Source organism: Rhineura floridana, chromosome 8, assembly GCF_030035675.1.
Source record: "Rhineura floridana isolate rRhiFlo1 chromosome 8, rRhiFlo1.hap2, whole genome shotgun sequence".
Lineage (NCBI taxonomy): Eukaryota > Metazoa > Chordata > Lepidosauria > Squamata > Rhineuridae > Rhineura > Rhineura floridana.
Window position 1 is genome coordinate 116,891,217 of NC_084487.1, and position 24,813 is coordinate 116,916,029.

A 24,813-nucleotide genomic window follows, 5' to 3' on the forward strand; every position below is an offset into this window, starting at 1 on the left:
AATGACAGCAGCATAAGAAGAATGCAAAGGACTTGGAGCTTTATTTAATTTACTCACATTGGGTGGTATTCAACACTAATCCTACACAGAGGAGACCCATTGAAGTTAATAGATATGACTAACTTAGGTTTATTAATTTTAATGGGTCTATTGTGAGTAAGACTTAGTCGAATACAACTCTTATTGTTTAAAATTATAAACTACTTTTCAGGCACAATCCATCACAAAGCAGTGTCTATACATATAATAAAAATGTAAGCGTTATACTGTCACTCTGTGCAGTTTGCAGTATTACAGACAGGTGGCTCAACGCCTCCCTTTGTTCCAGGCTGTGGGAGCAGAAGGGAGGCTGGGAAGCCACCTAAGCAGGGCATCAGTGGTGGCATCCGCTTGGGCAGCCGAGCAAGTAGGAGGCTCATAAGCAGCCTACACACAAGGTGGTAGCATTTGTTGGGGGTAGAGTGGGGCAGCAGCAGGGGACTGCAGCAGCATAGGAACAAATGAGGCAAGAGGGTGAAAAGCACAAGTAGGCCCATGGTAGCTGAGGTCTACCAATGCCTACAGGCACTGGGGGGGTACTGCGAGGAAGGGTTGGTGAGGGGAGTGGGCTGCCTGGGTGGAGCTGGAAAGTGCCAAGGTGATAGTGGTTTGAACGTGGTAGGGGGTGGTTTGAAAGTGCCAGGGACGGGGATGGCTTAGAAGTGCTTGGGGAGGTTGGTGTGCAAAGCATGCAGGGGCAAAGCCCCTAGTACAAATAAAAAAGGTAGATCTATCTGTGTTGAGGGCATATTAGATCATGCCAAGATGCTAACTTTTGTGTCTCTACATGTACCTAACACATGCCAACTTTTGTCCATGTAGTCCCCAATTCTGAAGTAAAGAACTGAAGACTAGCATTTCTACTCCAAACATAGAAGTGGAGATTTACACTGGACAATGGACATCAAGGTATATACTTGTGCCTTGTACTCATTGGGATCCTGGCCAAGTTCCACACTTTCCCTGTTGTCTGCTGCATGCTGCCTCAGCATCACTCTGATGGCTGTCTACAATGAGAGAGCCATATGTCATTCCCCAGTCCTGTTAATATGAGATTTAAAAAAAAAAAATCTGCTTATTGGAACTTTTTAGTAGGAACAGCAACAGTACACAATACAGCAAAGACATCAATGTACAGGTAAGCATTCAGTTATATATCAGTTACTGCAGTCAAGCAGCCTTGTTTATTTCAGCCTACTAGGTCCTTCCAAAGCAGTCCTGTCTTGGGCCCATTGCAGAAATCCATACAATCATACCACAAAGTCATGATCAAAGTGCGTGCCTTGTTGCCTTTACTTGCTTGGTCAATTTTTCCTGTAGAGCTATTTCCCATAGATTATTACACCATTCCTGAACTGTGCCTCCATTATCAGTTTTCCAGTTCTTAGCTATCACCTGCCTTGTTGCCACCTTTATAAGGAAGAGTTGCATTTGGTAACCAGGGATAGTGCCAGGGAAGGGCATGCCACCACTATTATGTTCTCAGCAATCCATGATTATACTTCCCAGAGTGTTGGAACAAGTGGGCACCCCCACCACATGTGTATAAAAGTAACCGACTCTTTACAGACCCACCACCTCATCACCGCTGCTGCTGCCCATTCACTTGCCCTGCCTCTCTTGGCCCAATCTGCAGCACTGTCCAGAGGAAGAGCAGAGCTTGGAAAAGTTACTTTTTTGAACGACAACTCCCATCAGCCCAATCCAGTGGCCATGCGGGCTGGGGCTGATGGGAGTTGTAGTTCAAACAAGTAACTTTTCCAAGCTCTGAAGAGGTAAGGTGAGGGGAGGCTGTTGGTCCTGTCATCGCTCATTTGCTTGGAACAGGCAGGTGAACAGGCAGAAACCACAAGAAAGGAGCAGCAACAGGGTCAGGGAACTCTGGGAGGTGGCATGATGGGATGTGGCCCTTGGCCAATGCCCAATTATGCTGACCCATAATTCTGCTGTAAAACAGCATGAAAAGCACCACTTCCAACTCAGCTTGCATTCCACCCCAGATGAGACTCTGATGGACAGGGCTAGGTTTTGCTCTTTGTTGTCATTGGCCAATCCTGAAATTGGAATGTTGAGAAGGGGGAGACTGTAAAAAGACTGTTTTGTCAGTAAAGCAGGGGAGCTGAGGTTGAAGTTGTAATGAAGTTAGTTAGATGAGAATAAAGTTCAGATTAGTAGTTGGAGTTTTAGAAGAGAGGGAGACAGTTTGTTGGGGGCTGCTTGAGAGTAGGTTAATATAGAAACATTGAGAAGCAGAATTCAGGGAAAGGTGGAGAATTATAACATTGGTAACCATCACGCTCATGTGCCAGCTGTATATTCTTGTCCTAAATAAGTCCTTGTTTTAAAATAGAACATTTCCTCTTTGTTTTACGTTACTGCCTGGATCTCTTAAATGCTGTGGATATATCAAGTATATTATTCCTAGAACCTATCTGGTACCGGTCACACATTTAGGGAAATATTGGTACACACTTCACTCATTAATTTCACTGCTCCTGTTTTAGGGCAGTCACCTCATGGGTTGTCAGTAACTTAAGAAAGGGTTACAAAAGGCAGATGAAGTGGGACAGCCAGTTCCAGTGGGGGGAGAATATAACTAGGAGAGTGATTGTATTCACTTGGGGCTTTGAAAAGGGCTGTCACAGAGGCCTGGGGGTGTGTGTCTTCTCTTACTGCATGTGGGGTGCCTACAGGAATGCAGCACCTTGCATAGTGAGCAGTAGCTTGTTAAAAGGGAAACTTACAGGGTTTTTTCTTCTTGGACTGTATTCAAAGTCAAAAGCTATTTTGAAGTGTCATTTTACACTACTCTCCTATGCCTAAGTCTTTTAATCAGCTGGCAACCCCTAGGGTATGTGTTTATAAGAGGCAATGCCGCAGGACCTTCAGCTGAACCTTCAATGGTAGGTGGAGAATGCAAACATTTTGTGTTTCAGAATGAAAATGAAAGTGAACAAACTTCCTTTGCTAGAACTTAGTCATTTCCAAGAAAGCAGGAGCTTTTTTATTAGCAGCATAGTATATATAAACAAAACGTTATGTGGAGTTCATATCATTCATATTTTAGTCCTGAAGCAAGAACATTTAAAGTTTTGATATTTATCTCTCACTTTGGGACTTTGAAGAGAATCAAAATGAAGAGAGGAATGACAGGAATGGCAGGAATAGGGAGAGCGGTAACTTTCTTATATGAGATCCTGTCTTTTCTTTCTGTCCTTTATCTTCCTTTCGTATTGTAGATGCAGCATTAGCTACGAGTTCTGATGTCAGATTTTACAGCCAAGGGCAGCCCCTGGTGCAGACCAAAAATGGACCGAGATGTTACAAGAGAGAGAGAGCTGCCCCTTGGATCTTTTTCTCCCCTCTTGCTAGTAATATCTGTTGTAATACAATTTATAATATGATGTCATTACATTGTGAATTTCATGCATCTGGTTTTTCAGCTGCTGTTTCATTTGATGTTTGTATGTTTTCAGATTTTGTTGATACTGAGTGGTAGTCAATGCTAGTCCTACTCAGAGTAGACTAATTGAAGTTCATGGATGTGACTAACTTAGGTCCATTTATTTCAATGGGTCTGCTCTGAGTTGGCCTTAGTTGAATGCAATCCACTGTTTTTATTGTTACACTTGCATGCTGGCCTGAGAGTTTGTTTAAACAGGAATTTATTTATTTATTTATTTTTAAAACTTATATACCGCCCGACTAGCAATAGCTCTCTGGGCGGTGAACATAGATACAATAAAATACAATATAATACAAAAACATCAGTCTAAAATCAAATTTCACAATCTAAAAACAGCAAAGGCTAAAATCAAATTACAAACATTACAATCATTAACAAAAAATTAAAATGCCTCAGAATAGAGAAAGGTTTTAACCTGGCGCCGAAAGGATGATAGTGTCGGCGCCAGGCGAACCTCCTCGGGAAGACTATTCCATAGTTCGGGGGCCACCACTGAGAAGGCCCTTGATCTTGTCACTGCCCTCCGGGCCTCCCTATGAGTCGGGACCCGGAGGAGAGAATGGAATTTGGAGAGAATGGAATAAGGGAGGAAAAGAGGTCCTCATAATGATCCAAAGCCCTCTGTGGATGCAGATGCTGCTTCCCAGTCTACATGGCAGAGACTTACCTTCCCCTGGAATCAGGGAGGAACAGTTGTTTCCATCCTTAGACACCTTTCTTTGAAGACCTTGTCCCAGTGCTACTTTAAAAACCTTTGCAATTTGCCAGGGTGCAGATTCCCTTGTACAACACAGCTAGAGGGGGTTGCTGGTTTGGTAAGTCGCTTCAAGAAGAATGAGAACTCAAGTCTTGGCAGCCTTTGTTTTGGAGTGCTTTGCTTTCGGAATCTGAAGAGCTCATCACTTCTCAGTGAATTTGTAATCTTTATGACCGTCATCTTTGAACTTTGCATTTATATTCACATGCAATCTGATTATTCAGTGGAATAGACTTTGGGTTGTATCCAACTAATTGCACACACTGAACTTCCACAACCTCAATGGAATTTCTTCCCCCTCACCCCCTCCTGTGCCCTTCCAACCTCCAGGAGAAGACTTGGGGGGTGGAGGGAGGGGAAGTTCTCTTGTGTTTCTCCATAATCTTTTCAGTTCCCACCCCAAAAGATAGAGCAACACAAGAGCATTCCTGTGACTTCATTTTTGCCACACCAGCAGGAGCCCAGAAGGGTGTTGGATAAGGTGGAAGAACTTCATCTGGCTTCCACCCTCATGTTTTAGGATTGAAAGGAGACAAGATAGTAGAATCAAAATTACAATTGCAAAAATACAGTTTCAGGAAAAATATCAAATATTGAAAGATTGGTAGTGAAATTGGAAGAACTGAAAGAACATAAGGAGAAGACTGTAGCCTTATTAGAACAACCTCAGCAAGATCAAAAAGTTCTTAAAAGGGGGTTACTAGAGCATGCAAAATTGCTATGAATAAAAACAGAAAAATTTAGAAGAAATTACTGAAGAATTAAGGGGGAAACACTGAAAATTATGTGGCATACAAGAGGAAAAACTGGGTGATCCAGTTACTTTTTGGAAGCGGAATTAGCTGATTATACACAACTGTTCACTAGGAACTGAGACTACATTCAGCATTGGATCCAGTCTGTCACAAATGCCTTCCTTTTGAAAAGATATTTTTGTTAAATTTATGAATAAGAAGCAATAAATTATTGATGATTGGGTGGGTGAGAAATTGCTTATAGATGGAAACCAAATTGAAATGTTTGTGGATAAACAGCCTGATTATTTTTGCTAAATGAAGGGTTTTTTAATTCCTTACACTAACACATTGGGAGGGGGACTTAAATATAAATGGGGAACTCATTTAAAGTGTTCATTTTTATAAATTTTTATAAACATTTTATAAATGTTTTAGATAGGGCCTCATAAGGTCTGTTGTATTGTTCTATGGTCCTATTCTTCATGTTTTAAATTGTTTTAGTATCTTAAGTATATGTTTCATGATTTTAATGTTACAAATAGTTTAATTCTATTTTAATTGTATATTTTTGTATGTTTTTTACCTATGTGTAGTTTTCATTTGTAAGCCCCCGCTAAGTTCCAGTTTTGGAAAAAGGGCGGGGTAAAAATAAAGATTCATTCATTCATTCATTCAAAGGGAAAATGGATCTCAGTGAAAACCACAGAAGCTAGTAATCAAACTGATGGGGGAAAATACTTAAGTTTGCTAATGGCCTAACATGGTATGAGCTTGTGCATGCCAAACAGGGAATAGAAATACAGAGTTCTTGGGTCTTCTTGTAAGTTTATAAGCCCCTTGTCTATGAGAAAGATTTGTGAAGTTCCATGTATTTGTTTGTATGTTTAAATCCACGAAAATCAGGTGTCTTATTCTCTGTGCCACTATGGTAGCTTTTCAGACGGCTGGGGTTGTTTGCCTGCTTTCTGTTATGCTTCAGCACCACACTGCAGATGGCAGCACTACAACTCCCTGCTCAAGAACTGACATTTGATACAAAGGGCCAATAGGATTTTGTCTAGTCCTGTAAAAACGCTGACTGTGGTCTGGCTTTTTAGGCTTTGATTACCTGCCTCTGCTCATTTAGCTACCAACACTGACGTCTGCCTTTGAACTCCGCTTATAGTGGACATTGATTATAATGCTAATTGTATGTGCCTCTGTTCCCCTTGTAAACTCCATTGATTTAAATGGGTCTCCTCTGTGTATGACTGATATCACCCATTATTTCTGTTGAAGAATAAGCTGTTATTCCCCCCCCAACTCTAGATTCAAGCTGTGATCAATGTATATACTTCACAACAACAGCCGAGACGAGGGGATATGGTTCAGTTCCAGAGATCTGGATACCAACACTGGGGCATCTATGTGGGAAATGGCAATGTTATTCACTTTACTTTGCCAGGTATGAGAGGGGTGCAAAAATGGCAATGTGATTTAAAACATTCAGATAATGAAATGCTCCCTGCATTTCTGGCTGATTTCCACCTGGCCTGGAAGGGCGGGGCCCTGTCTCTCTCCAGCTACAAAAGCAGCAACTGCTGAAGGGGCCAGAGACCATCTACCTGTGTGAGTTTCTGCAAGACCTGCTCCCTGCATTTCTGGCTGATTTCCACCTGGCCTGGAAGGGCAGGGCCCTGTCTCTCTCCAGCTACAAAAGCAGCAACTGCTGAAGGGGCCAGAGACCGTGTGTGTGTATGTGTGCGTGAACCTGCTGCTCGGGATGTCTATAGACTACTGGGGTTTTGTTTTGTATTATACGTTATATTTTACTCTATGTTATATTTTAGTCTATGTACGCTGCCTAGAGTGGCCGTTAATTCGGCCAGATAGGTGGCCTAGAAATAAAATTTTATTATTATTATTATTATTATTATTTAAGGGCTCTCTCACTTTGACACATATCATTCATTTCCCTGCCCTTGCATCTATTTACATTGAATGGATACACATGTGCATATTGCTACCACAGAATTTCCTTCTGAGAATTAACACAAAGTGTCATTTAGGTTGCCATTGCTTTTAATGGGATGGAACTGAAAAATCTACTGGACTGGAGAAGTCCCTCCAACCCATTACCTGGTTACTGCTGTGGTGGCAGCGGCAGACAGGGAGGTTCTTCATTCTGCCTGGTATCTCTCTTCTTCCCTTCCTCAAATGTCTGTCTCCCATCCCTAGTCCCTGGAATGTTGCTATGGCAGTGTCCAAGGAACCCTGGGAGATATAATTTTCCCTGGGTGTCTGAAAACCCTATAAATGACATTATGTCTGTGTAAAAAATTACATGTCCATAGGAAAACTTTGGTTACAGATAGTGGTTAAGGAGGAGAGACCTTAATTGCTATCCTGGATTCAGGCAACACACCAAACCAAACCTTAGCTACCATACCACGCTGTGCTAACAGGACCAAGGAGAAGAAAGTGGGTGTAAGCTCCTCTCCGGGAGCCAGCACATTTGCACAATCTGGGTAAGCCATAGCTTGGCTGACATCGATGTATGAACAAGGCCATAAGAGTGTAAACAGAGCATAAAGTAAACTACTATGAATGTTACTGCTGCTAGAAAAGGTGGGGCAGGTGATGTTTTGCCCTAGCAATTATATCCCAATAAGAGCAGGGTATGATTGTTACACGGTTTCTGAAAGCATACAAAATGAGAAGATTTTGGTGCATAAAATACAGCTGAATTACCAAGCCTCAGGGTTCTATGAACTGTTTTATCCTTAAGTGAAATTGGTAAAACAAGATTTGTGCAATGCATATTGTGTACATTTTCAATTGCCTATTCTGTATGTTTTTCATGATGCCCCTACAAATTATTTCATTGTTTCCAGTCATTTTGATCCCTCTAGGGTCAAACTGGGAAAAAGTGTGGAAATTATATCCCCATAATCTTTCACTGACGAGGTACAAAAAAACCTATTTTTGGTTGTTTCTTCAAATGTATTGTGGCAAAACAAAACAAACTAAAAAAAAACCCCCAACTTTTAGGAAATTTTGTGAAGAGCTTCTGGGGAGCTATTGCCTAGGGGGGCAGAAAAGCAGAGATTTACATAATCCATAAAAGTTGCCATGAAATTCCATTTTTAAGCACTTTGCCCCAATGTATCTTGTTTGCCATCTCTAAGCCACATACCCTATGCTAAGCATGTATTCTGTTGGTTTTCAATTATAATTGTATATTCTGCTTTTAATATTTGGTTGTAAGCCTCCCAGCAAGTGTTGATTGATGGGTGGTTATATAGATCTGATAAATAATAATGATGATGAGAATGATAATAAACTTGTCTCTATGTTGCTTATGTACAGAGCAACATTTCAACTTTGAATTTTCCCATTAATTAATTTTTAAGGACTTTGTTGTTTACTTTTAGATTGGGATTGTGTACGTCAGGATGTAATAGGTGGTCAGACCCTATTAGCCACAGTGCAACGGGATCGTTTGGCTGATGTGGCGGGTCGTGATCCATATGCTGTACACAATCAATTTGATGGTGATGGTGAGCATCCTCCATTAGATCCAGATGTTATAGTACAGATGGCTGAAGATTTGCTGGGGTTACAGCTTCCATACAATCTTCTGACATCAAACTGTGAACACTTTGCCACAATGATGAGATATGGTGTTCCTCAGTCAGGACAGGTGAGTTCTGCTTCTTCATTGAAAACTGTGCTCCCTCTCAACTTATTACAAGGGTTACTAGTTAAAGGCAAAAGAACAATTCCTATATATTTGTATTTGTATGTTTTTTATTTTGTACATCGCCCAGAGTGGCTGGACAACCAGCCTGATGGGCGACTAATAAATTTAATAAATAAATAAATAAATATAAATAGGAAAGGGGGGTCTGTTCTGGTACAGTGTGATGGTGTTTTCCTTTTGTTTCATTTAGTTTTGTTTAATTTAGGGGTTCCCAAACTGTGGTCTGCTGATCCCCAGTGGTCCACAAGCTTCATTCAGGTAGTCTATGGCATGTCTGCGGATTTGTGGGTGAAGACAGGAAACAGCACATCCATCACATTACCTATTCATATTGATTTTTAATTGTATTTTATTGCTTCTTTTATTTCTTGTATCTTACTGTATTACAATTAATGAATAAATAAATAAAAGAAGCAATATAAATGCAGTTAAAATCATACAACATCAGCACATTACAATTGCCACAAAACAGGCAGAAAAATCTTTTAAGTGGTCTGCCAAGTCCTTCTGCAATTTTCAAGGGGTCCGTGGGAAAGTCTGGGAACCATTGGTTTAATTCATTTAATTAATTAGTTTGAATGAATGTTTTTTAAATCCTGTTCTGTTATAGTTGTTAACTGGCTTTGGTGCTACACTGAGACAGAAAAAAAGTTTTAAAAATATAAATAAATGTAGTCCAGCATCCTGTGAGGCAGACTATGCAAAGGGATGGTAACTTTTTTAACATCCCATTTGTCAGCTTTGTGACTGAGCAGGGATTTGAACACAATGTGGTCCAAGCCTAAGTTTGCAATCCTAAACTACTTACCAGAGAGTGATCACCACTGAATGCGGTGAAACTTACTTCGACATAGGGATGGAAGAATCTGTAAACTTCGTTGTCCGTTTTCCAGTTTTAAATTCAGCTTCACATTTGTGCAGCAATTCGCAATTAAAATAAATAAATAAAATAAACATGAAAATTCTTCAGCATTTTAGTGCAAATTTCTCCTAATAAAAGCATTTTTGTATGCAGTTTTGACTAACGTACACATCTTTGCAAGCAATTCCCCCTAATAGAACATAAGAACATAAGAAGGGCCTGCTGGATCAGGCCAGTGGCCCATCTAGTCCAGCATCCTGTTCTCACAGTGGCCAACCAGGTGCCTGGGGGAAGCCCGCAAGCAGGACCCGAGTGCAAGAACACTCTCCCCTCCTGAGGCTTCCGGCAACTGGTTTTCAGAAGCGTGCTGCCTCTGACTAGGGTGGCAGACCACAGCCATCATGGCTAGTAGCCATTGATAGCCCTGTCCTCCATGAATTTGTCTAATCTTCTTTTAAAGCCATCCAAGCTGCATCTTGTGGGAGCAAATTCCATAGTTTGACTGTGCGCTGAGTAATAATAAATAATAATAATTTTTTTATTTCTAGGCCGCCTATCTGGCCGCACAAGCAGCCACTCTAGGCGGCGTACAAGATCAAGTAAAACACAACATACAAACTACATAAAAACCCAAGAACTACAATATAAAACGAAACCGAACCCACCCATAGCTAAAACCAATAAAATTAGGCTACCCCAGGGATCTTGTAGGCCTGCCTGAATAGCCAGGTTTTCAAGGTTTGGCGAAAACTTGGCAGGGAGGGGGCATGGCGAAGATCATAAGGGAGAGAGTTCCAGAGTGTGGGGGCCACGATTGAAAATGCCCTCTCTCTGGTCCGCACCAGTCTAGCTGTTTTGACTGGTGGGACCGAGAGAAGGTCTTGAGTGGCTGATCTAGTCAGGCGGCATGTTTGTTGATGCTGGAGGCGTTCCTTCAGATAAGCTGGGCCGAGACCGTATAGGGCTTTAAAGGTTAGTACCAACACCTTGAATTGGGCCCGGTAAACAACTGGTAACCAGTGTAGATCCTGTAACACCGGAGTGATGTGATCGCGGCGACGGCTGTTCGTAATCAAACGTGCCGCCGCATTCTGTACCAGCTGCAGTTTCCGGACCGTTTTCAAGGGTACCCCAACGTAGAGCGCATTACAGTAGTCTAAGCGAGAGGAGACCAGGGCATGTACTACCCGTGGGAGAAGATGGACAGGCAGATAGGGTCGCAGCCTCTGTATTAGATGTAATTGAAACCAAGCTGCCCGGCTCACTGCCAAAACCTGAGCCTCCATGGACAGCTGGGAGTCAAGGATGACCCCGAGACTGCGGACCTGGTCCTTCAGGGGCAATTTTACCCCGTTGAACACCAGGTCTAAAGCTCCTAATCTTTTCCTGTCTCCCACGAGCAGTACCTCGGTCTTGTCAGGGTTTAGCTTCAGCCTATTTCCTCCAATCCATTCACTTACTGACTCCAGGCACTTGGAAATGGTCTCCACAGCCAACTCTGGTGAGGATTTAAACGAGAGATAGAGCTGGGTGTCATCCGCATATTGGTGGCACCGCAGCCCAAATCTCCTGATGATGGTTCCCAGCGGCTTTACATAGATGTTGAATAGCATGGGGGCAAGGATAGAACCCTGTGGCACACCACAATTGAGAGGCCAAGGGTCCGAGACCTTATCCCCCAATGCCACCCATTGATGTCTGTCTGAGAGATAGGAACGGAACCACCGTAGAACAGTGCCCCCTATTCCCATTCTCTCCAGACGATCTAAAAGGATACCGCGGTCGACGGTATCGAAAGCCGCTGAGAGATCCAGGAGGACGAGGAATGCATGTTCTCCTTTATTCAACGCCCTCCTTAAATCATCCACCATAGCGACCAAAGCTGTTTCAGTTCCATGACCAGTCCTGAAGCCAGACTGGAATGGATCCAAATAATCTGCTTCATCCAAGTGTGTCTTTAACTGTTCGGCCACCACTCGCTCGATGACCTTGCCCAAGAATGGAAGATTAGAAACTGGGCGAAAGTTGTTTAAATCTTGGGGATCCAAGGAGGACTTTTTCAGAATGGGCTTTATTACCGCCTCCTTGAGGGCTAATGGCACCACACCTTCTTCTAAAGAAGCATTCACCACTGCCTTGATCCCTTCGCTCAGTTTCTCTTTACAGCCCAAAATGAGCCATGTAGGGCAAGGATCAAACAAGCAAGTGGTTGGCTTCACAGTAGAGAGCACCTTGTCCACTTCCTCAGAGGGAAGAGGCTGAAACCGATCCCACCAGACCGGAATACAACTGGCCGACTCTGGCACACTTCCTGTATCCACGGCATACGGAATCGCACTCTTTAGGCGCTCAATTTTATCAGCAAAGTGTTTAGCAAATATGTCACAGGAGGCTTTAGAAGGTTCCATGGGTTCCTGCACAACTGGACCGACCAGGCTTCGGACCACTTGGAACAACCTCCTGGGACAACACTCTGCAGATGCAATAGAGGCAGCAAAGAATTCCCTCTTTGCTGCCTTCGTTGCCACTTGGTAGGCTGCAATTGCTGCTGTAACCAGTGTCCGATCGTCTTCAGAGTGCGATTTCCGCCACCAGCGCTCTAGTCGTCTCACCTCCTGTCTCAGACCCCGCAACCGTGGAGTATACCAGGGCGCAGTCTGAGTTCTATTCAGGGGGAGAGGACGTTTCGGAGCCACCCGGTCAATTGCCCCGGTGATCTCCCTATTCCACTCCATCACCAGGATTTCGACCGGGCGACCTTCAGACAACTCCAAATTCCCCAGTGCATTCAGGAATCCCTTAGGCTCCATCAGGCGCCTGGGACAGACCATTCTAATAGGTCCTTGTCCCCTGCAGAGGGTGTGCGGCAGTGAGAGATCTATATTTACCAGATAGTGATCTGACCATGACACGGGGTTAACAACAACAGCCCCTATTTTCAGAGCACTTCCATCCCCTCCCGAGACAAACACAAGGTCAAGAGCATGACCGGGTACATGGGTGGGCCCCGTATTACTAAGGTGCAGTTCCCAGGAAGTCATGGTTTCCAAGAAATCCCAAGGAGCTCCTGTGATAGCTGCCTCAGCGTGCAGGTTAAAATCCCCCAAAACCACTAGGTTAGGGGACAGAGCCCGCACATCCGCGACAACCTCAAGCACCTCGGTCAGGGAGTCTGCTGTGCAGCGGGGTGGGCGGTACACAAGCAGAATTCCTAAACTGCCCTTTGGGCCCAACCTCCAGTACATGCAGTCAACAAACGTGGTCTCGTGGAGAGGAGGTCTGGTAAAAACCAAAGACTCCCGATAGATAATTGCCACACCCCCTCCCCGCCTACCAACCCTCGGCTGCTGCGCGTACTGGAACCTGGCCGGACACATGGCCCCAAGCACCGGGGCTGAGGCCTCATCCAGCCAAGTTTCCGTGATGCACAACAGGTCTGCATTCTCATCCACAATCATATCGTGGATGAGTGATGTCTTCTGAACCACAGACCCGGCATTACACAGCAGCAGTCGAAGGTCGGATGGAGTTGTACATCCCCCAGCTTTCTTCTGGCTGTGAGCAGGCCCAGAACAGGGGATGGATATAATGCATCTATCCCTCGTTCCCCTATATTGGCATGGCCTGCCACCTACACCTTTCCAGCGTCTGCCGCCTAGCCTCTTAATATCGTGGCCCCCCACCCTCCCCACCATAGCCCTCTCCACCTTGCACATAACCCCCTCCACGCCTGTTGCCCAGGCAGGCCTCCCTACCCCCAGTTAAGTCCGTCTAGCTGGCTGCAGTTCTATCTTGCTGCCAAGTGGCTCCTTCTTATTATTGAGGTCAGATAAAGTAAAGAAGTACTTCCTTTTGTCTGTCCTGAATCTTCCAACATTCAGCTTCTTTGAATGTCCACGAGTTCTAGTATTATGAGAGAGGGAGAAGAACTTTTCTCTACCCACTTTCTCAATGCCATGCATAATTTTATACACTTCTATCATGTCTCCTCTGACCCGCCTTTTCTCTAAACTAAAAAGCCCCAAATGCTGCAATCTTTCCTCGTAAGGGAGTCACTCCATCCCCTTGATCATTCTGGTTGCCCTCTTCTGAACCTTTTCCAACTCTAGAATATCGACCAGAACTGTACACAGTATTCCAAATGCGGCCACACCATAGATTTATACAACAGCATTATGATATCGGCTGTTTTATTTTCAATACCTTTCCTAATTATCCCTAGCATGGAATTTGCCTTTTTCACAGCTGCTGCACACTGGGTCGACATTTTCATCGTGCTGTCCACTACAACCCCGAGGTCTCTCTCCTGGTTGGTCACCGCCAGTTCAGACCCCATGAGCGTATATGTGAAATTAAGATTTTTTACACTTTACACTTTATATTGAATTGCATTTGCCATTTTTCTGCCCATTCACTCATGTTTGTATGATATTTTTGTAAGTAAATTCATTTTTATGCATACTTTCCCCTATGGATGTTTGTGAACATTGTTTGGTTGGTAAACTGCACAGCAAAATTTGGATCAGTACAAATTTTGAAGGACGGCTGTGTTTCAGTTCTCATATTATTTCGGAAACTGTGAATTTGATAAATTCAGCTTTAAATGTGAACTGAATTGAATTTCTCCCTCATCCCTGCTTCCAAGTCAAACATGCAAAGGATTATGCTGCTCCCTTCAAACTAATACACCTGGCATGGGAAACTTGTGGCCCTCCAGATGTAGTTGGACTCCAGCTCCCATCAATCCTGACCACTGGCCATGGTCTGGCTGCGGTTGGTGGGAACTGGAGTCTAGCAACAACTGGATGACTACAAGTTTCCTGTACCTGCACTACTCCATACGGACAGTATATCTGTTAAAGAGAGAGGAGCAAAATACCACGTAGAAGTGGCATGTGGCTCTTTTCCTGCTTTTCTCTGTCCCAGAGTAATAAAGATTTGGGCATAGTCTAACCACCATGTAAGCTTGTAAACTTGTATTTGGCCAACTCTATAAGTTTCTGTTGTGAAGTAAACATCAAACAATGTAAAAAAAACCCCACCATTATTAATTACATATAATTTGTGGACTTAAAACCACCACCACAACAATGTAAGCAAATAGCAATTGCATTTGCTTGACCAGTTTCCATTCCTGAAGTCTAACATGCAAACTTGTGATTTCAATAACTGCGTCTCTTAGAGCTGAATTCTCCAACATTCCTTTATATAATTCTAAAGTAGAAAACAAATGCATTTCAAAATTCAGATGCCTATATTTGACAACCTCTCACAAGTTACTATCTTTTAAAACTCAGTTAAAATGTTGCAGTGTACACCATTCCATACTTAAAGTCAAAACTCCCAAACTACAGATGAAAGAAAAAGAGTCTGATATGTTGCTGCTCCTAGAAAACTGGAGATTTGGTAGAACTCAGAAATACAAATTTCAGTTTCAAGTTTTGCAGTGCCCCTTTGGTGGTCTCTAGTGGTGGCTAGACAAATGGCCTTGTAAATACGGGTTTTCCCAACACCTCATTTAAAGCTGTGGTGCATACAAAATATTGTACACAGTTGTGGCTGTCCATTTTCAAGAAGGTTACACAGAGCTGCAGAAAGTCAGAAAAGGGCAATTAAAATAATCAGGGGAAAAGGCTAATGAAGCCATGACATTTTAGAATGAGATGATATAGATATAAATATAGATATTATATTATGTATACAGAGGGGGGGTTGTAAGTTATGAATGAAGTGGGGGGGGGGAGATCTTTCTCTGTCCATATGGAACACAGAAGTAGCATGCCTCTGATGACCAGCTGCTGGAGACAGGCAACAGGAGATGGCTATATCACTTTCTCTAAAGAGCACTAAAGTGACATTTGTGTAAGACAGAATGGTTGATCTTGGATGATGATGATGATGATGATTCCACCACTGTATTAATGTTAAATATTTATGAATATCGTAGACAGAATTGTTTTGCTTCACGGTAGACCCAAACTTTGCAAGACAGATAAGAAGAAGATTAAGAGAGAGACAGAGAGACAGAGTACGTTCAAGTAGGACAGTTTCTCGTTGGTTCCAGAGGGCTGAGGAGCTTTGAGACTGGTGAGTATGTACACAGAAGGTTAAAAATTTGCCTGATTACAGCTGTACCATGAATGAAAGAAAATAGCTTTCTTGCATTAATTCTGGTCTGTTTTGTTGTTGGACACCCAATAATATCAGCTGCCTTTATAACAAAAATGGTGATTTCTAAACAATTTTTAAATTTTGGACCAGTTTCTAGGGATGTGCAGCAGATTCAGATGAATCTCAAATCTCAAGCCAAGGCAGGGGGCCTCAGAGGGATTCCTGGCTTCTCCAAGGCGATCCGTAAAAGTGGGGACACCCCAAAGCATTTTGTGGAACATTTGTGACTCAGTAGTAAAAAACAACAACGCTGCAGACGCTATTAGTTAAAAGTTAAACTTTGTTGTTGTTGTTATGTGCCTTCAAGTCAATTATGACTTATGGCAACCCTATGAATCAGTGACCTCCGAGAGCATCTGTCATGAACCACCCTGTTCAGATCTTGTAAGTTCAGAATCAATTCATCTGTTGCTTGGCCTTCCTCTTTTTCTACTTCCTTCTGTTTTTCCCAGCATTACTAAAGCCTTCAAATAAGGAGAATGTCAGGGTAGGGACAGGAGGGAGAGCTCCTTTGGGACTGATTTTGTGTCTAGCTTGTAATGAGAGAAAATGATTTTAGCAGTGCTTTCTGGTTCTTTGGGGGAAAGATGTTGAAGTAATTAGTTAAAAGTGAATCTAAGTTAACTCATCTGCCAGAATGAGAGAGGGGGAGGTAGACCAAGCACTAATGTGCGGAGATGTAGGAGGGAGAGCTCTGTTATGACTGTCAGGTCCAACTCATAATTAGAGGGAATGATTTTCAACTTTAAAATCATGTTATAGACTTCTAGCATAACCCTCAACCCGGGCCTATTTGTATACAATTTGGCAGAATTCTTATCTAGAGTGATCTCTCTCATATGTACTATTTCCAGACCAATTGCATACAAAGCACTAGAGTAAATTTAAGCGATTACCTTTAACCTACCCCAAAACTGTAAGGGCTCACTTTGCAGGAAAACTGCTGCAGCCATCCTTCTGAAATTTGCCAGGATTTATCCCCTCAGGAAGATCTACCATGCCTGCACAGCATCAAATTCTGCATATATATATATAAAAATAAAAAATTACAGGTGCGAGGCGTAAAACCCTTGGAACTATTAGCCATTTATTTATTTATTTATTTATTTATTTGATTTCTTAGTCGCCCATCTGGCTGGCTAACCAGTCACTCTGGGCAACATTAATTGTGAAGGGGCTAGTATACCTTCAGATTTTATCCACTTCTGTCAAAAAGGAAAATGCTTGAGCCGTTTTCAAAATTTTCTGATAATGAATGGGGGTGTGTGTCTCATTTTCCCCATAGTAGACTTAGACCTTGAGCTTAAACAGTCAAACAATGTAGCACTTCAGACTGAATTGGCCTGTTTCCCAAAGCACAACATTGGGTTCCCAACCAAATCTAGTGATCGGTCACACCCTACTAATTTTTGAAAATGGATACTTGCTATTTATCTAACCTTTAAAACTAGAATTTGTGCAAATGCCATCAGCTTTGAAGGTTATTAAGGGCACAATCCTGTATTCAAGATCTGCCAGCTAAGGGGCTTTTGGAAGTGCTGGAAACACTGTATCCTAGCAGATGTCATGGCATGTATATTGGCCGACCATTACACCAACAAAGTGGCTAAAAATGGGGCAAGGATATGGCAGGAACAACCTTGCATCAAACCCTATAGTCTCCCATATCACTGCTATGCTCACACTGACAGCACAACTTTTAAATAAACCCAAACCTAATATAAGAATTTTTCTCCAATTGAGTTCAGTTGGGGGAAGATGAAAATAACGCTCCTGCTGCCTTCTTCCTTGTCCATGTTGCCATGACAGATTATAGGATATGGTGTAATTCATTGACAAAACATTGCATACCACCACCAGTATATAAACCCTAACGGGGAAATCACAAGGCAAATTATGTATGTGGCATCTCTGACTTCATGTTGTGAACATTTAGAGCAAGTACATAGCTTGGGGGTACTCCTCAATACATGATTGTCATTAGAGACCTAAGTGGTTAGGAGTGCCTTTTACCAGCTTAGTCTGGTACGTTTGGCCACTGTAGTCCATGAATGACTACAATACGCTCTATGTGGGGCTGAATGAAGCCCTAGACTGCTGCTGATGGGGGGGGGCAAATGGCCAACAGCATGTGCCACCTCTGCTGAAACATCTGCACTGGCTGTTCATATGCTACTGAACCAGGTTCAAGGCTCTTGTGATGATATACAAAGCCCTAAACAACTTGGGCCCAGGATACCTTAAGGACCTGAGCCCTTATATCCCGCCTTGATCTCTGAAATTATCTTGAAGAGCACTGTTAGTTGTCCCCTGTGTTATAGAGGCCTAATTGGCCTCAACTAGAAGCTGGACATTTAGTGTTGCCCGTCCCATGCTGTGGAAAACTCCTCCAGCAGAGATTGGCAGGCACCTTCATTTTTTGACCTTCAGGCATCTCTTGAGGATCTTTATATGCCAACAGTCCTTTGTAGCTGTTTCATTTTTAATGTTTTGATTACCCAATCACTTTCATTATTATCTGTATTTTTAATGGTGTTTTATGTTGTCATGTTGTACACCACCCTGATATTTTATGATTTGACAGTATAGAAATAGTTTTAGAAATAAATAAACCTGACTACATTGCTTAACACTTTTTGGTACGTAGATGTCTTGCATTCTGTATGTAGATATTCTCTGCGTAGTACTCCTTTTTACTGCAGAGCGCAACCCTTTTAAGGTAGATCAGGTTTCAGAGAGCAGAGGGAGGGAGCTAATAGCACCTGAGGTTTGCAAAGGTACAAAAATGAGGACTCTGATCCATTGAGAGTCAGCTGACAGAGTTAAATGGAAAGGTGAGGGGAGAGTGAATTAGCTGGGTGATGGGAGTTGCAGTCCAAAACATCTGGATGGCATCACATTGAGAAAGGCTGGAGTATATAATATTTTTCCTTTTGAGAGAAGAGGACAAGATTTTCAGGCAGACTAGCCTCTCCAGAGTAGATAACGTTTATCAAATTACAGGCAAATAGGTTTGGGACTTTTATGCAAGGCACCTTTCAAATTTGCTTTTCCCTTTTTAAAAAGGAAATAGCGGTTACTTTTACTTTGGGGTGAAATTGAGTGAAATTTGCAGAAAATGTCACCCTTTCTATGGGGACCAATCCTGCTACATTTCAGGATAGCTGCAGTGGTTTTTCCCGCAAGGGAAATAATTTCAGTTTGGGGGGTGAGTGAAATAGGAACCACTTCATCTCCTCTTTTGTTTTGTGGGTAATTGGTCTGAACACTGCTGACATCAGGTAGATGTCCCTGGGTAAGAAACCTGCCGAACTGCAGAGAAATAATTCCAAGGGCTTTTGTGCTAGACACCATTTAAAATTGATTTTGATGTGGGAAGGACTAAAAAGGATTCACTTTCTGGGTGAAATCATTCCCTCTGGTTACAAGCAAGAGTCTGTAAGTTGTGAAGGAGTCTCTCCTTCCCACTCCTGATCCTGGCATTTTCCTTATACTGGAGACATATGTTATGATTTTGCTTATTGCCGAGGGACCACAAAGCGCTTCAGACATCCCTGCTTATACATGTGCAGCCTCATACAGATCCGGCTTTACCTCAGGCAAGCCCCAAATCCCTCTGAGGCACCCCCTTCACTTTGTGATTTGTCCTTTAGTATTTTTCATGCATCTGATGAAATGGTGGGCTCTGACTCTTGAAAGCCTATGCCACAACAATTTGATATTTTCCAGTGACCCAAAGACAGAAAAGTGGTTTACATTTATCACCTTTCTATAAGGAGAGACCGAACTCTGTCAGACCACACAGTTATTTGTGAGAATTAAAGGCAGCAAAAAGCAGTTTCATCTTGAACAATCTCACGAAGGGTCATTTATTCAGAGTTGCAATTTAGTTGTTTGGAACTCAGCAATTCCATCACCTCACAAGAGCATCATAAAACATACAAATTTCCCACATGGGAGGCTGTACCGAGGACATGATGAAGCTGGATAATAGAACTGATTTTCTGAGAATGTTCTCATTACAGTAACATAACCCATCTGCCAGTGCCTTCCCCTTGTTTCATTTAAGTTACTCTGTTTGGAACATCCCGCTATTCCCCTTGCTTAAAATTATTTTGAATGTCTCTTTATGGAATGTTTACCTCATTGTATAATATGTCAGCACTTTTTAAAATGCTTTTATTTCAGTATCATTGAATTTTTAATATTTTGCTGTAATAACAAGCAAGATTTTTTGTGTTTAAAACAGACATATATTTTCTTATCATACTAGTTCCCCTTTTGTCATTTGAATTTCCCCAACCTCATTTAACATTATTTGACTGTCAGACCAAACCATAGCTTGGCGTAATAAAAACAAACCTCAGCAAGCCTCAGGCTCATGCATTTCCCCTTTCTATGTCTTTCCCTGGTTCAGTTGAAGGTTGAATGCTTTCACTTCATTTCTTGGTTAGCCGCAGTTTGTTGCTTTGTTTGAACCAATAAACTGTGGTTAATGTTACTATGGTTTATTTGAAACAAGGCATTTATTTGTTGTCTTTATTTATTTATTTAAATGCTTTCTAAATCTCGCTCTTCACCCAAAAAAGGCTCCTAGAGCAGCTTACAAATCACTGCAAACAAGACAGTCCCTGCCCTCAGGCTTATAATCTTTAAAAAAATGATACAAAAAGAAAAAAAATATTGCGAAGGAGGAGGAAATAAACTCAGGTCCTTCTAATGACCAGCTGCGGCAGAAAGGCTGAAGGAGAGGAGAAGCTAAAAGTTGCTGGTCTCTCAGCAGCACCAGTGGAGTGGCCCTGCACCCCTTCTCTCCCCTCCACTGCTGCAATCTGATCGTGTAATGGCTGCTGGCAGGTGATTTCAAGTTAAATGTTGTTAATTTGAAACTACATAACAGTAACCAGTTAAATGAGCACACTGACAAATTGTGGTCAAGCAAAATGGAAGCAAAAGCCAGCTGCACCTGAAGAGAGGAGATAAAAGGATACAAGAGCCCAAGGCTATAGTACACTGTGACATCTGAACTGGGCCTATGTGTAAATTGTTGAAAGGGGGGGAAAGAACTGAGAGGAAAGCCATGGCCTCGTAATCTGCTCAACTGTTGCCATAAGGCATATGCTGACAGAGGCCACAGACAGTCATAGGGGTTTGGTTCTAGACCAAATTAATTGTCTGCTTAGCTCCCATTGAAATCAATGGAAAAGAAGTCATGACTAACTTATGGAACTAAATGCAGCTCACTTGGTCTAGATCCGACCCAGGGTCTCACATGTTCAAGAAGTTCCTGTATACAATAATTATGCAGTGCACTACAGGGACAATCCCACATCTGTCACTGCATTGAGGGCATGAGGAATACAGTAGCTACAGGGTTAGTGTAACCCTGCCGCTCTCTCCATCTCCACCTTTCCCTCTCAGAGGCTGTGTTTATGGCTACTAGAAAAAGCACACAGAAACCAGAGACAGAGTTATCAATAAAATACTTTCAGACAGCTCCATATCTCATACAGGTAACAACAAATACAATATTGTCAATGTGGAAGTGTTTTGTGTCTATTTTACAACATAGCCATCTCTTATGCAATTCCTACATTTGTGTTCTTAGATTATCATATTGTTTCATGCCTTGCAGTCAAATTCTTTACGCTGCAAAATTAAAATTATTCTGAAGTGAAAGCTTACTTGGCAGAGTTTGTTTGTTTTCTCTTGTCAGGCCTTCTAAGAAGAATGAAAAATTGTGCTACCTGGAGCAAATCTTAGAAATAAAGCTCTGATGTCATTTGCAACCTTAAAAAGCTTTCCAGATTTCTCCTATAACTGAAGAAGCTACAGCTGTCCCTCCTGTAAAGACGGCAGTACTGGGCAGAGTCTCTGAGATGACATTCCTGAATCGCATCAGTTATCTAATCTTGCATACATATGTTGTGCTTTTTTTAATCTGACTGAAAACTTTCTCATGTGTATTTTCATAGCTGTCAGAATGGCAGAGGTAAAATAAAGAATGCAGCCTGCCAGTCACAATTAGCTTTGGTATCAGCTTTTTCTATTTTGGGGTGGATGTCTGTTTAGGCCAGTAATGGAGAACTTTCAGCTCTGCAAGTCCAATTAGGGCCACTAGGCCTCTCCATTTGGCCAGTGGGCTGTTTTGGCCAAGCCATGTTCACTATGATGTCAGGTGTGGGGAAGGTAGATGCATCTCCCTGTCAAACCAGGGTTTGCAGGCACTGTCAGTGATTGGCAGTGCTTACAAAGGCAAGGCAGGGTTTGTAAGTGCCGATTACCAGCTGTGCCTTTGTCCACACGGTTTAATTTTAAAATTCACAGGCAAAGGAAAATGGGTCACCTGACACTGGGACATCTGGTGACTGATATGTGGGTGGCCAAAGTTTGCACCATGTCCAGCAGGTGACCAGCTCCAAGGACCAGGTAAAAGTGGTAAGGAAATTTTGTAGGAACTTCCAGATCAAACTTTTGGTACAGAAGCCTATTAGACAAAGGGGTCAGTCAGAGTCATTGTTCTGCCAGTTTTTGCCTCTGGCCCCATCCTCCAGTGACATGTAGCCCCCAGAATGTTGCCCATGAAGCAATGTGGCCCTTAGGCTGAAAATGTTCAACCATAAAGTACTTGAAAAAGTACCTGCCATAAAGGGGCTATATGGACCTGATAAATAGATATAGTTTTACATGGTAGGAGTCAATGCAATCTGTGGTTTACACAGCTTAGAGTGCAGACAATTTTGTCTGAACCATAAATGTTAATTGTAATTTTTGAAAAACTATTCCTTATATCATTTTCTCATATATTTTCTACATGAGGGATATTATAATGAACACCAATCAAGTTTGTAGCTGGAGGGGGACGGGACGGGAGGAGTGCCTTGTGATGCCCTTCCCTGGCTCTCCCTGCCAGGTTCCTACCTGCTTGTGGCTACTGCCTTTCACTAGGCACCACCAGGGACTCCACCAGTCCGGACTGTCCTTTTTTATGGTTTCTCTCTCCACTCTAGCACAGATCTCACTAGATCCCCCTGCTAGGCAGCACCACCAGTCACGTTCTATAACCAATGTTCCCAGAGACCTTGCCTGAGTCTCTCTCTATCCGGTTACTTTTGTGACTGCATGCTTATGCTGTTCCCAACCCCCTTGTATCAATGTAGATAACTCATATAACTCGGGGTTGCTCTGGATACTTGTAATGTTATTATTCTCCTCTTCACCACTGCCACCATTTGTTACTGTTGCCCTTCAGCCTTGGTAATTACCTTACCCTCCCTTCTGGTCTGTGAAACCCCAGCCAAGGATCAGGCCTTCGGTAAACCAAAATAGTATTTATTAAATAACAGAAATAATAAGATTACTTTTATAATGGTACTTAAGCATATGGTTTCATCTATTCCTGTGATACTTGACTTATTATTAACTAGAACTCCAATTCCCTCTTTCTCCACACTCTCCTAACATCCACCAACTAACACCCACACACCTCCAATCACATTCGCCACCTAACACCCACCTCTCTTAACATTCACCTCAACATTCACCTCCCAGATTCAACTGTCATTCTTCCATTTATACTCTCAGCCATTCAAACGCTCAGCCAATCATCCAGCATTCTACTGCTCATCTACTCCCCCCTCCTCTTTCATTCCACTTACCATGTATCTTCTATACAAACAGCACTTACCATATTTACATTAATACAGGAACATCACATGCCTCCCCAGAGCTGTGCTTCCCCTGCCCAGGAGTTTTTAGGGAAAATTGTCTTTTTTCATTTGTGACATGACGGACAATGACAACCTCCATTTAAAGAATGATAGCTTGTTTTAAGAACGAGCAATTTAAGAATAGGACCCTCTGAAAAATTCAGTGAATAAGGCAGGATGAGGGTACAACAAAAGCCTCATCTGGAAGAGCCCCCAAAAGTCTGCTCACTTAAGTCTCTCCCTGACTGAGGGTGGATTTTTCATGATCACAGTCACCCTGTAATTACTTAAGTGATCCTGAAAAAAGCACCCTGTATAGTAAGTTGACCCTTGAAGAGTTAAATATTAGAGCTTTGTATTAGGGATTACAGTTAGACTTCACCGCTTGGACTTTCCTTTGGTCTGCTTTTCAGTTTCAGTTTCACTTGTGCTGTCTTAAAGCAAGCAATACAGAATCATGTTTGTTTGCCTGCAGTAAAAAGTAAGAGTTTGTTTATTCTGCCATCATTATAATTAGTAGAGCAGGATTGGGTGCCTATTGCTAAAGGGTGAAAAATAAAAATGATCTGAAAAAATGGCTACCTTTTACTCTTTTAAGGCACTCATTATACTCATAATCATACTTTTTCTTGATTAATTGATGGCAAAGGATGAAAACAGTCCCCAAGGAATAGAAATATTGCTATTTACACTACAGTTAGCTTGATGGCTGGCTGGACACCTAGGCTGTAACTCAGGCCCAATTTCCCAATATGCTCAGCATGGGGTCTTTTCAGGGTCTCTGGACAGAAAAATCAACCAATTTAAAAAATCCAATTGCTTTCCACAGTTAGTTTCTAATTGCTTAGTTCATCCTTTGTATGTCAGCCAGTTAAAAGGTTTTCCCTTGATTGTCCAACAGGAAGGAAAATCTAAAGGCCAGGAGCAAGACTAGAAGGAGGGACTCTCAAGGAGGAGTTAACAAACACATCCTATAGCATTTATTTTCTCTGTGCCCATCTGTAAACTTGTAATATGGACAAGTTTGCTTTTCGGGTGGAATGTAAAACTGAGATACCTAATGCAGCATCAAAACCAAGCTCATGAGCTCACTGTCTTTACCAAAGTAGTTCATGTTATGAAGAATCAGGGCAGATCACAGGGGAAAGGGGACTGTAGCTATACGCAAAGTCAAGCTTTTGAGTCTGTTGCTCCTGGGGATCTCTCAAAAAAGGATTCATTCATGTAAGTTAACATACTCTCTGGATGGAGTATGAGTGATGGGGAAGGTCACTGTGTTTCCCTTTCCCTGGCCTGGCCCTCACATCCTCTCCACCAATGGGGGGGGGAT

The 24,813-nt window shown here is 42.4% G+C and overlaps 1 protein-coding gene across 2 annotated transcripts; it reads left to right on the top strand.

Moving 5' to 3' along the window:
• Positions 1-3,116: 3,116 nt before the first annotated feature.
• On the top strand, positions 3,117-21,777 carry LOC133363110 (phospholipase A and acyltransferase 3-like). Of its 2 annotated transcripts, XM_061582218.1 has the most exons (5): positions 3,117-3,215; positions 6,308-6,443; positions 8,413-8,681; positions 15,551-15,690; positions 21,491-21,777. In XM_061582218.1, the coding sequence occupies exons 1-4, from the start codon at positions 3,174-3,176 to the stop codon at positions 15,683-15,685; spliced, it is 582 nt and encodes a 193-aa protein (XP_061438202.1). In that variant the 5' UTR covers positions 3,117-3,173; the 3' UTR covers positions 15,686-15,690; positions 21,491-21,777. The 2 variants fall into 2 exon arrangements, with proteins under 2 accessions (XP_061438202.1, XP_061438203.1); XM_061582219.1 differs by lacking the exon at positions 21,491-21,777 and having other exon boundaries at positions 15,576-15,681.
• Positions 21,778-24,813: the final 3,036 nt, after the last annotated feature.